Source organism: Balaenoptera ricei, chromosome 10, assembly GCF_028023285.1.
Source record: "Balaenoptera ricei isolate mBalRic1 chromosome 10, mBalRic1.hap2, whole genome shotgun sequence".
NCBI classification, from domain to species: domain Eukaryota; kingdom Metazoa; phylum Chordata; class Mammalia; order Artiodactyla; family Balaenopteridae; genus Balaenoptera; species Balaenoptera ricei.
The window spans coordinates 52,124,022-52,137,513 of NC_082648.1; the positions used below are offsets into that span (position 1 = coordinate 52,124,022).

At 32.3% G+C, this 13,492-nt stretch overlaps 1 protein-coding gene across 5 annotated transcripts in view; it reads left to right on the top strand.

Moving 5' to 3' along the window:
* USP15 (ubiquitin specific peptidase 15) overlaps positions 1-13,492 on the top strand; it is a 119,674-nt gene that overhangs the window by 59,768 nt on the left and 46,414 nt on the right. For 4 of the 5 annotated variants that reach the window (XR_009505414.1, XM_059936385.1, XM_059936382.1 and 1 more), the window contains 2 exons: positions 4,707-4,793; positions 13,035-13,179. Coding sequence is in view for 4 of the 5 variants with exons in the window: in XM_059936385.1 (XP_059792368.1) it covers positions 4,707-4,793; positions 13,035-13,179 (232 nt within the window). In the remaining variant the exon portion in view is untranslated. The remainder of the gene's footprint in view (positions 1-4,706; positions 4,794-13,034; positions 13,180-13,492) is intronic. The other variant, XM_059936383.1, reaches the window with a different exon arrangement.

Sequence of the window (13,492 nt, forward strand, 5' to 3'; positions counted from 1 at the left end):
GGTAGAATGTTAATCATTTTTGAAGCTGAATGACTGATATTGGGTACATGACGACTTGTGTATGTTTGGAGATATCTGTAATAACACAGCAAAAATAAAAATGGGTTGCAGTTTTGGTGTTGAGATTGATAATGGCTAAAGAAAAGTAACTAATTTTATTTTTTTTAAGTGGAATGTTTTGTCAAATACCATATAGAGCAGTCAAAATGAGGAACAAAAATCAGGTTATGAGAAACACTTTATATATAAATTTCCTTAAATTGTCTTTTGTTTAAGTATTTAACACCCTGCCTGACATAGAGGAGACACATAGCAAATGCTTGTTGAACTGAAATAATCTGCATCTTACAAGAGTAAAAGTGCTTAATTTTTCAAGAGATTTAAATTTCTCTTTTTCTCTAAGAACTTACCCTAGGATGATTGTTAGAAATGGGGAAAGTTTAAGGTCGGTCTTGTTTTTCTTAATAAGATAATTTTTGTTTTATAATGTTAAAATTTACAAATTCGGGTTGTTTTAGATCAGGTTTGAAAATAACTATAAAAAGTTTTAAATAACTACTTTTGTTATGTCAGCATTCAGACTTAATTTCTCTATATTTTGATTGCTCAGTATGGTATTAGATTTCCACGTATGTAGACTATTTAGATAACTTACAAAGAATAAGCTGTATTTTTCTGTTCAAGTAAGAAGTTCAGTTTAGCCTTGAATTGCAGGCTTTTAGTTGAAACATTGGGAATAGGGAAATTAAAATACTGCATTCAGTTGTCAGGGATGAAGTTTAATTTTCTCTCTTCATGAAATCATTTCAGCTAAACTCATGTTTTACCTTCTTCTGTCTTGTTAAGAAACGATTCACTGAGTTATATTACACTTAGCCCAAACTAGCCAAAATTAGTTTAACGCTAGATAAATGGCTTAATATCTAGTTTATGTATAATATTCTAAGCATTTTTTTCACTCGTCTCTTCAGAAAGCTACTAGTGCGAAGTTGCTAATAAACAGTGTAATTTCCAAGTTATATCAAAGAAAGAGTTAAGGAGCTCAGGTTATAATCCACAGATTGACTAGTCAACCCCTACATTAACTCCACAAATGTTAGCTAGGTTGGGCTATGTGTAATCTCGGTCAGAAGTTGGAATCACAGTAGATGAGTGATCTAACTATTAACCATGTCTGTAACAGGAGGTAGAAAGTGTTACCATACTTTCTATTTAGCTGTGGATCACCACATCCATCCTGCTCTCTCTGATCTCCATGCTCTTTAAGAACAATCTCTCTACCAATAGTATTTATCTCAGTGTTTCCTAGACCTCGTTTTTCCTTCATTATCTCCTCTCTCCTATACATATAAATGCCTAGCATACTGCCACACGTATAGTAGACACTCAGTTAACACTAGTTCGTGCTTTTGTTTCTTTTCCAGTATCATCTTCCTTGCTAACCTATAGATATAAACAAATCTCTCCCCTCTTTTAAAACAAGACCATCAACTTCCTCTGAATACCATTTAGTTTTTCTTCTGATAGCCAACTTCTTTAAAAAGGCAGTGCTTACCATTCCTTACCACATATTCAGAATTTAACAAAGTCCTTATTTAACTTTTTTTAAACCTAGTTTATTTGACCTCTCTTTAATACTTCTTTTTGATAACTGTCTTCTAGAGAAATTCTCTTATTTTGAATCCATGATACCACAGTTTTTCACGGCTACCTCCTTGGCACTATGCAGTTTTACCTACCATTGTTTTTGTACAGTGAGGGAGGTCAGATAGTAAATAACACATTTGTGTTTTTATGAAAATAGTTTTGATCATGGACAGGTACCCTGAAAGGATCTTGTATCCCCCTCAGTGTCCATGGACTGTACTTTGAGAACTGCTTCCTAAACCTCCAAGACATGTTGCCCTTGCCCATTCCACTGTCTTAGTCCCAGCCTTTATTACTTCTCACCTTTGTTGTTTTTATAGTCTCCTAAATGCTCTTACAATCTTCAGTCTCTTTCTCTTCCTCAAGAGTTACCTTTCTAGGGGGCTTCCCTGGTGGCGCAGTGGTTGAGAATCTGCCTGCCAATGCAGGGGACACGGGTTCAAGCCCTGGTCTGGGAAGATCCCACATGCTGCGGAGCAACTAGGCCCGTGAGCCACAATTACTGAGCCTGCGCGTCTGGAGCCTGTGCTCCGCAACAAGAGAGGCCGCGATAGTGAGAGGCCCGCGCACGGCGATGAAGAGTGGCCCCCACTTGCTGCAATTAGAGAAAGCCGTCGCACAGAAACGAAGACCCAACACAGCCATAAATAGATAGATAGATAGATAGATAGATAGACAGACAGACAGACAGACAGACAGACAAACCCAACAAGGTCCTACTGTATAGCACAGGGAACTATAGTCAATATCCTATAATACACCATAATGGAAAAGAATCTGAAAAAGAATATATATATATATATGAAAAAAAAAGACTTAACCTTTCTAGAATACAAATCTGATTACATTGATACTCTTAAAATCTTTCAACATGCCACAGCACAATTGGATAAAATCCAAATTCCTTCAGAGAACATAAAAAGGTTCTTCATTATCATACCTACCTTACTAACCTCTGTTCCTATCATTACACCCTACCCTTTCAGCCAATTCATTGGTAATTCCCTAAACACATCATGCTTTCTATAGCCCCACACATTTTCACATGCTATTCTTTCCACCTGGAGTACTCTCACTTTCCAGTTTCCACCTACCCCTCCAACTGTGCACATCGTTTTAAAATCACTTCATGTTACTACCCACAAAATTTGACTTTCTGTTATAATTTTAAAATTTGTTTTAGGACTTATACTGTTTTATAGTTATTTTGTTTGTATCATTTTCCCCTATTAGAGTGTGAGCTGTTTGAGATCAGGAACTGTCTCTCTCTTTGTACTCCTAGTACTTAACAAGGGCAAGGCATAATGTAATCATTTAATAAATGTTTGAGTGTTTTAATGAATTTCATAGAAAATTCTAATACTGTTCTGGGATAGAGTTGCTAATGAATAGTAAAAAGGCCACAGATGGGCAGAAAAAGGGAAAAAATATATATATATATGCCTCAGCCATATATAATATGTAATAAATGTAATACATATTATAAATAAAATGAAGTAATCTTTATTTTCATAATTTTTGCTATAAGTAAAATTCAAGGGAATATTTCAGTTTCTATCTGTATACCTGAAAATTGTAGTGAATTGAATTAAATTGTAGTCAGATCACATTTTGAAAAATAAACCTCCTTAATTGATTATAAGTCAGTCTCGGTGTTTTTAGATTGTTTTCCTAAGTTAGCATTCTTAACGTGAAGGCAGAAAAATGCCAGAATACTTCTATATTAATATTAGTTCTATTAATATCCAAAAATTAGTACCTTAAAATATTAGTATATTAAAATTACCTTTTAAATTTGTTTTCTACATTGTTTTATATTAAAACTTGATTGCTTGTATTTTTTGATTTCAGCTTAGTACAGTTAAATAAAATCTTGTAAGGGTCTTCCATCAGAAAGGCAGCTAAATAGAAGTCCCACTTAATGTAATCTACCTGTATATAACCTGCATCATCAACAACAAAAAAACTCTCCTTTAAAATGAAGAAAAAAATTTTACCAATATTTCATAATATATAAAACTTCAAAAGTTAAATAAAATTTTATATGTAAGAAATTTTATTACCCACCACTTAATTTAGCAAAATCCAAATTACCTGAAAGCAAATTTTGTAGATTACACTTTCCTGCCCAATGACCATTTTGCTGTTCATTAGCACCTGAGTAGAGGAAATAAAATAATTTTTAAACAGTAATCACTTTGGGCCTCACTAATTTAGAATTTATGATGACTGAGATACTGGACTGAAAGTATTAGCCTCTTACAGCCCGTGGCCTAGATGTTGCCTAGTAAATTAAAATTGTATACAAAATTACAAGGGAAATTAAATCTTTTAGAGACTTTTAAGTACTACCTTAAAACAATCATTCCTATATAATGAACTTGTTTACTATAAATCATGCCTGTAAAGCATATTTGTTGATTAAAAGTCATTAGTAATTTAGATTTCTCCAAAAACATTCTGAATTAGTGAGGTGTGTAATAGATAGTGAGATTTATATCTGTTCAGTTTTTTCAGGGATAACCTTGGCCAAAAATTACTTCTTGGGATTATGTTTGGAATTCTCTTTGCTATTTCATCCCTCTTGCCTTACAGTTTTAAAAATTGGTAAAATCTATGATATCTGTGTCTGTGTTGTATATAATTGGAATGCCATAGTACCTACTGAGACACAGTGGATTTCTTTTACATGCTTCCTTTAAAAATTAATATTTTAATTCCATTGATTTAAGGAAATTATTGATTGTAAAATGTTAATAATGGTTACCTGAACTCAGAACTGGGTGGATTGCATTAGTAGATTTATAAGAATAATATCAAGTTTTATATTAAATTTGATAAATTTCCTTTGAAAATAGTTCCCTTATATACTATTATTTTTTATATGAACAAATACATTAGAAATTGAAAACCAAAAGGTATATGGTGATTTTGCTCATAAATCTGTTTTCCAGCATTCATTTACTACATACATTGTCATCTGTATTCTTTTCTTTATTTCATAATTAATTTCAAACTTCAGCATTTTTATCTAATTTAACATTTTCATATTTTTAAAGGTCCCCAGGTGCATCCAATTTTTCAACTTTACCAAAGATCTCTCCTTCATCTCTATCAAATAATTATAACAACATCAACAACAGAAAGTAAGCACTGAATCTTAAAAACTCTTTGTTTAATTGATCGCCCTATTGTGGTTTTAAAAAATCTCTTGTATCTAAAATTTAGGATAAAAGTCTTAATGCATTAAAATTGATTTTCTTTTAAATCACTGGTCAGTTCTTCAAGGAGTAACTTCACAAGAAAGCAAGCAGAGGTATAAACTTCTTGATTTAATATATATACTACAATAATTTACTAAAAGAGAAATAAAACACTTTCAGAATTTCATATTCTAAACACTAATTATTGAAATATATATACAAGTCTGTTAGAATTCAAATTTTTAGGAACAGTATAAATTTCAGATGTCATTTTAGAACTAGACATGTAATCACAGACAATACATAGTGTTTTTTAAAAGTGTTTATCAGTGATTCTCAACTGGAAAACATATAAATTTTTATGTTTATCAAAAAGACAATTACTTTTTCTGAAAAAGTTTGGAGAAACAATTCCCTTGCTCCATCAGGAATAGTATTCAGAATCTTAGGATTTACAAAAATTACATGAAAATGTGTGCCATATTGCTATAAGAAAAAGGATTCAAAGTCACTTGGGATTCACTATAACGTCTGACATGGATGTATTACCTTGAAAATTGGCATGGTTTTATATAAAAGGGTAAAAAGAAAACTTTATTTATAATTACTCCATTCAATTATGGGAAGAATTTTAATCCAGAGATGATTATTGTCCTTTTACTTCTTGGATATATACATTGTAGTTCATGTATTAGGTTTACAGGATTTATGTAGTTAAATATTTACACTACTTGTCCAGTTCATAAATGGCATCTGATTATTCCAAAGGGTAAATTCAAAAGGACTGAAACTATTCGTGAAATAATCTTTTAAAAAGCACCGTTAATTGAATTTATAGGTTTAATTAATGTTCCCTTAAAATTCATATGGAGAGGTGGGGCTTGACAAAATGATTCTAATTTTAACATACATCTGGATTATAAATATATAAGAATAGCCAAAATAACTTTGGAAAGGAAAAACAACGAGAAAGGATTAATCCTACTAAATATCACAACCTGTTATAAAGATATAAGATTTCAAACAGCATAGTACTGACCCAAGAATATACCTCCAGATCAATGGAATAGAAAAGAGAGCCCAGAAACAGACCTTTATATATAAACGAATGTAGTGTGATCAGAAAGTATCCTAGACTAATAGAGAATGGGCAGATTATCCAGGAAATGCTATTGGAAAAATTGGATTGCTATTTCTCTTTAAAACTTTAAATTAAACTAAAATTTTAATTGTCAGCCATATAAAAATTAAAAAGCAAATAAATGGAAAATATTCTTGCTACAAATGACAAAGGAAGGGCAGATATTCTTAGTATATCAAGCTCATAAAAATCACTGAGAAATTTTTTAAGACAACTAGAAAAGTAGGTAAATGATGCAGCTGGGCAATGAAAATAAGAGAATTAAAACAAACATTTTAAATGTTCAAGTTCACTACTAACTAGAGATATGTAAATTAAAAACATAAACAACTCCATCCACTTTCCCCCACCTCAGTCTCATTGGGAAAAGTTAAGTGATGGTATCTGTTCTTGTAAGGATTCTGTTTGAGTGGTTGGAGTATTAGTCCAACTTTGGTAGAAAAGGGTTTGCTATATGTATCAAGAAGATTTAAAACACTAATTCCTTACTTCAGTAGTAACAAGATACGTGCACTGTAGTATAATAGTGAAATACTGAAGACACTGGATATCCAAAATTGCAGTGTAATGTGTTCTCTTCTATTTAAAAATGTATATCCACAGGCAAAAGAGTAAAGGGAAATATCCTCCTATAATCCGGTTTGTATTTTACATGGTATCTTTTAATGTAATTCATCAAAAGTAATTTTCCCATATGAGATAAAATATTATTTGTGTTTCTACCAATTGCTGATGGCTCCCACATTTACTATAAAAGAATTTGGTTCCAGGTATAACATGTATTTATAGTTAGTTATGCTTTGGAGAGATTTTTTAGTGTTGTATATAGACTGTATTGAACATAGGCTGTATTTTGACCAGAGTTGCCATATTAGTATATGTGATCTGGTGCTTCTGTTTTTGTCTTATTTCCCTCTCACAGTAAAAATATGACAGTACAATCTGATCTCAAAACCTCTGACTGCAGAAAATATTAAGAGAGGAACTGGAGTGTTGTCTTAAAAGTTTAGAACATGATTGATTAATGATTCTACTCCTATGACTAGGTTATGTTTTTAGCTGTTTATATTTGTCTATTTTAGACACTAAAATAGTCCTTTCATATTAGGAAAGTTTAATAGCAAATAGCTACTGGTACCACCTTACTTAAAAGTAAAACTTAACCTTTCTTAGTAAGGAACAAAATTTAAACATTTATAAAATGGAGAGTTGATTTTTTTTTTTACTTTAAAAAACTTGAATTAATGTTATAACAATTATTTCACATAAAATTTATTTCTTGACTTTCTTTTCAACTTGTGGAAATAAGTAGCTGCTTAAGACTTCAGATGGAAATAGCATAATAGTTTCTTTAAAAGTATGTAAAATGGGTAATGACCTTTTAAGATTAAATACGTTTATGAAACTTCATATATGTGGAGATAATACTCCAAGTGTAAAGTACATATTAAAATCAGTAGTTGTGACACAACGTTTATATGGCATTTATTTACAAATTCAAGACTTAAACTGATACATTATTAAGTTATAAAGTTTTCATTTCCAGAAATAAAAATATTTGTTATAAAAGTAATAACAAAGTGTACTTGGAATTATTTCATTGAAGTTTAATAAAGTTTAAGTTTTTATTAAAGACTAATATTATGAAGAATCAGATGCCAGAATATTGTTCATTCACCCTGTGTAGTAGTTTTACTTGTTAATCTGTACAGTATTAATTCTTGCCTCAATTATAATTTAAATACATTTTTAATATGTACCAAAATCTTTCCACTCTCCGCATTTTTCTTCTGTCTTGCTGCATCTGCTTTACTATAATACTTCCTCTAAAAAAATCTCTTTAATGTATTTATTGTCTCAACTCTTGGCATTCCACATCAGGGCACATCTTATTTTTCTGTTAATTCATTTAAAGCTCTTTTATTTGAAATGGAAATGACTCCCTGTAAGAGATTAAAGGATGAAAAGGAACTGGATTTTGGAGACTGCCAGAGACTAGCCATCTGGCTTTTGACAAGTTAGTTGCTGAAAGTATCATTTCATTAACTGCAAAGTGAGCATAATTATAGTTATGAGGATTAAATTATAGATTTATAGTGCTTATAATGTTAAATGTAAATGCTAATTGAAAACTCAGTTTCAGCAACCATCACCCTGATACAAAACCCAGACAGAGATGCTACAAAAAAAGAAAATTACAGACCAATATTACTGATGAATATGGATGCAAAAATCCTCAACAAAATACTAGCAAACAGAATCCAACAACACATTAAAAGGATCATACACCATGATCAAGTGGGATTTATCCCAGGGATGCAAGGATTCTTCAATATATGCAAATCAATCAATGTGATACACCATATTAACAAATTGAAGAATAAAAACCATATGTTCATGTCAATAGATGCAGAAAAAGCTTTTGACAAAATTCAACACCGATTTATGATAAAAACTCTCCAGAAGGTGGGCATAGAGGGAACCTACCTCAACAAAATAAAGGCCATATATGACAAATCCACAGCAAACATCATTCTCAATGGTGAAAAACTGAAAGCATTTCCTCTAAGATCAGGAAAAAGACAAGGATGTCCACTCTCACCACTACTATTCAACATAGTTTTGGAAGTCCTAGCCACGGCAGTCAAAGAAGAAAAAGAAATAAAAGGAATCCAAATTGGAAAAGAAGAGGTTAAAACTGTCACTGTTTGCAGATGACATGATACTATACATAGATAATCCTAAAGATGCCACCAGAAAACTACTAGAGTTAATCAGTGAATTTGGTAAAGTTGCAGGATACAAAATTAATGCACAGAAATCTTGCATTCCTGTACACTAACAACAAAAGATCAGAAAGAAAAATTAAGGAAACACTCCCATTCACCGTTGCAACAACAAGAATAAAATACCTAGGAATAAACCTACCTATGCAGGTAAAAACCTGTACTCAGAAAATTATAAGACACTGATGAAAGAAATCAAAGATGACACAAACAGATGGAGAGATATACCATGTTCTTGGCTTAGAAGAATCAGTGTTGTGAAAATCACTATACTACCCACAGCAATCTACAGATGCATTGCAATCCCTATCAAACTACCAATGGCATTTTTTACGGAACTAGAACAAAAGATCTTAAAATTTGTATGGAGACACAAAAGACCCCAAATAGCCAAAGCAAATCCTGAGGGGAAAAAAAACAGAGCTGGAGGAATCAGGCTCCCTGACTTCAGACTATACTACAAAGCTACAATAATCAATACAGTATGGTACTGGCACAGAAACAGAAATATAGATCAGTGGAACAGGATAGAAAGCCCAGAGATAAACCCATGCACATATGGTCACCTTATCTTTGATAAAGGAGGCAAGGATATACAGTGGAGAAAAGGCAGTCTCTTCAATAAGTGGTGCTGGGAAAACTGGACAGCTACATGTAAATGAATGAAATTAGAACCTCCCTAATACCATACACAAAAATAAACTCAAAATGGATTAAAGACCTAAATGTAAGACCAGACACTATAAAACTCTTAGAGGAAAACATAGGAGGAACACTCTTTGACATAAATCACAGCAAGATCTTTTTTGACCCACCTCCTAGAGTAATGGAAATAAAAACAAAAATAAACAAATGGGACCTAATGAAACTTAAAAGCTTTTTGCCCAGCAAAGGGAACTATAAGCAAGAGGAAAAGACAACCCTCAGGATGGGAGAAAATATTTGCAAACAAATCAATGGACAAAGGATTAAGCTCCAAAATATACAAGCAGTTCATGCAGCTCAATATCAAAAAACAAACAACCCAATCAAAAAAATGGGCAGAAGACCTAAATAGACATCTCTCCAAAGGAGACATTCACATGGCCAAGAGGCACATGAAAAGCTGCTCAACATCACTAATTACTAGAGAAATGCAAATCAAAACTACAATGATGTATCACCTCATACTGGTTAGAATGGGCATCAGAAAATCTACAAACAATAAGTGCTGGAGAGGGTGTGGAGAAAAGCGAACCCTCTTGCACTGTTGGGAATGTAAATTTATACAGCCACTATGGAGAACAGTATGGAGGTTCCTTCAAAAACTAAAAATAGAATTACCATATGACCCAGCAATCCCACTACTGGGCATATACCCAGAGAAAACCATAATTCAAAAAGATACATGCACCCCAGTGTTCATTGCAGCACTATTTACAATAGCCAGGTCATGAAAGCAACCTAAATGCCCATCAACAGATGAGTGGATAAAGAAGGTGTGGTACATATGTACAATGGAGTATTACTCAGCCATAAAAAGGAACGAAATTGGGTCATTTGTAGAGATGTGGATGGACCTAGAGACTGTGATACAGAGTGAAGTAAGTCAGAAAGAGAAAAACAAATATCGTATATTAACGCATATGTGTGGAATCGAGAAAAATGGTACAGATGAACCAGTTTGCAAGGCAGAAATAGACACACAGACGTAGAGAACAAATGTATGGACAACAAGGGGGGAAAGTGGAGAGGGGGGTGGGATGAACTGGGAGATTGGGATTGACATATATACACTAATATGTATAAAATAGATAACTAATAACTTGCTGTATAAAAAATAAATAAAATTAAATTTTAAAAAGTCAGTTTCCAATATTTATAGAAAGATAAGGGCTTGATTTTACTAAAAAATGTTATATTTTTAAATGTATATTCATTTAAGATGAATTAATTTAGCATAGCATTAAAATTCCCATTAAGATTACTGGCAAATTTATTTGTTTTTGCAAAGTGACATAACCTTATGGGATAAGGACTAGCTTACAACCTTTAGAAAAAAAAAAATAGCAGCAGTAGTCATGAAAGATATAGAGGCTGTCTTTCGGGTTTAGGTTTCCATGTACTTTGTCGAAGTGTTTAAAGAGCTGTTGGTTTTGCTATTTTCCCCGACAGAGTTTATTTGATATAAAGAACACATAAGATGTGGATTATAAGTGACCAATGAAGATAGTATTAAAATATTTTTAATTTGTTAGTTTTCTTTATTTTCATTGAGCATGTAGACTACCATCTTAATCTTTGGCCAAGGTTTATACTTATACTGTCACTTAAACTAAAATGTAGATATCCTTTAAGGATTCAGATCACTTGCGTGGGTGTTGGTGTGGGTGTGGGTGTGTGTGTATGCATGAGCATGTATTTGGGCATACTTTCCCTTTGTACTCTGACTTAAGTTTTATTATAATTTTACAGCTGATATATATGGGGTTTTTTTAACATGTTGAAAATGTAGGCCTTGCATTTTTGTAATATATAGCAGACCTTGATTTTAAGCACTTCTTAAAGGGGTAAAAGGAAAACCAGGATTCAGTTTTTTGTTGCATGTCCTCAAAGTTAGATTCAAGAATCCAGTCACTCAGTGACTGTATATGGAATTGCTGATAGGTGCCTTGAACTTTGGAAGGCAGCTATGCTCACCACTATACCACCAATGCTAGTGCCTTGAACTTTGTTACTGCTAATATAAAATAAAATATGAATTATTAGGCTAGTGATCTGCAAAATCCAAAAGACGCTTGAACCCGTTTTTTTCTTTTCTTTAAGTTTAAAACAAGTAAATAGCTACAAGTCTATGAATTGATCAAGGTTGCACTTCTTTGGAGCCTGCTCTTTTTGTTTAACTTTGGGGTAGGTTGGTTTTTCAGTCTGAGAGTTGATCTTTTATTTGTGATGAAGGGGGGTGTTTTCTTAAAACTACAAAAATATTAGTGGGATAGCATTGTGTGTGTAAATTTTGGTTGATATGGTTTTGTGTGTTTTACCTGTTGGTTTGTTAGGGTGTTTATGTTTACTAAAGGCTTTGTTAGAACAAGCAGTAGTACAGTTCATATAAACTGTTATAAAGTGAGAGTATAGAAGCTACAATAGAAAGTATTTGAAATTATAAGTAAAAACTTAAAAAAAAATAATACCAGGAATAAATTATAGCCAATTGAGATTGTCAGAGTTACTGATTTACCATGTTTATTTGTAACACTGTATTCATTTATTTACATCATTATTTGCTTTTAGCAAATAACCTTGATTCTTGTTCAGGTTTGTTCTAGTGAATAAAAAAAATAATGATTGAAAGTATGCTTTTGAATTATATCCAAAGCATCCATCATAAATATCTTATAAGATAACCTATTAAAAATTAAGGAAGAATCTATCCTTTTCCACAAAATTTTTTTTAGTTACATGTAAAAAGAAAGAGGGATCTAACTTACTGACTTCTCTTAGTTCTTTGTAAAATTACCCTGATTCTCTAAGGTTGAATATTATGTAGGTTTTTTTTAAGATTAATATTTATTGTACTCATAGTACAAATTATCCTGAGGTTGTATTTACCTAGTTAAATAAACTGCATTAATCTAACAAACTAGAAGATTCTTTCCATAATAATAATACTGAAGTGTGTACTTGCTTCAAATCATTTCATTTTTGCATTGCTGATCACCCCAGGCTGTTTTCTGCATTTGAATACCAGATTTTGCTGGCCTAGCGTAGAATACTATAAATAGAATCTTCGATGCATCAGAACAGTGATGTCACAAAGGCCCTGGAAGTCTCTGCTCTCACCTGTAACTAAAGCACAACTCTTCCAGCTTCTACTGTTCTCACTCTATTACAGTAGCAGGATGTAAAAGGGACATCAATGAGATGATTTATTGCTGCGGGTGGTGTTTAAAATCTGAATGTTTTACATTTGATGGAGCAGTGAAGAATGGAGCAAGCTGTGAAGCTGCTCCAGTTAATCAAGGGTAGAAAGACATAATGTGGTTTGTATTGGTTGGTGTGGTATATGATGCCGTGATTTTGTTGATTGAATGAGGAGTATATTAATTAAGGGGGTTATTTTGATTTAGGTTCATGTTAAAAGTACCTGAGTTAAGTGCTTTATAAAAAAATTAATGACTGACCGCATATCTCAAATAGGTTTAAAGTACTCTGTTCATTATAACTATAAGATGATAATTGGCTGCATTATGAAAAAGATTTTTTGTTTTCTTCCAGTGTGAAAAACTCAAATTATTGTCTCCCATCATATACTGCTTATAAGAACTATGATTATTCAGAACCTGGAAGAAACAATGAACAGCCCGGCCTCTGTGGCCTAAGTAACTTGGGAAATACGTGTTTCATGAACTCAGCTATTCAGGTAGGTCTTTCCAAACAAAATGAAACTCATGTTTTATGGTAATCAATAGTACAAGAGAAATAGAGTTGGGTTTTACATGTCAGAATATGAGTATTATATGTGTTTGGAGAGTTTGTGTTTTCATGGAAGATTTAAGCATACACATTTGAATCATTCATTCTAAGAATATCTTATCATGATTCTCAGGTGGCATGTGATTGATTATCATATAGTAGAAGATTAAATATAAGTTCATACAAAAAATATAATTCCAAACAGAAAACCTAGGTTCTCTGAGAAGAAAAAAAAGCGAGTGAGATCTCTCCTTTATATG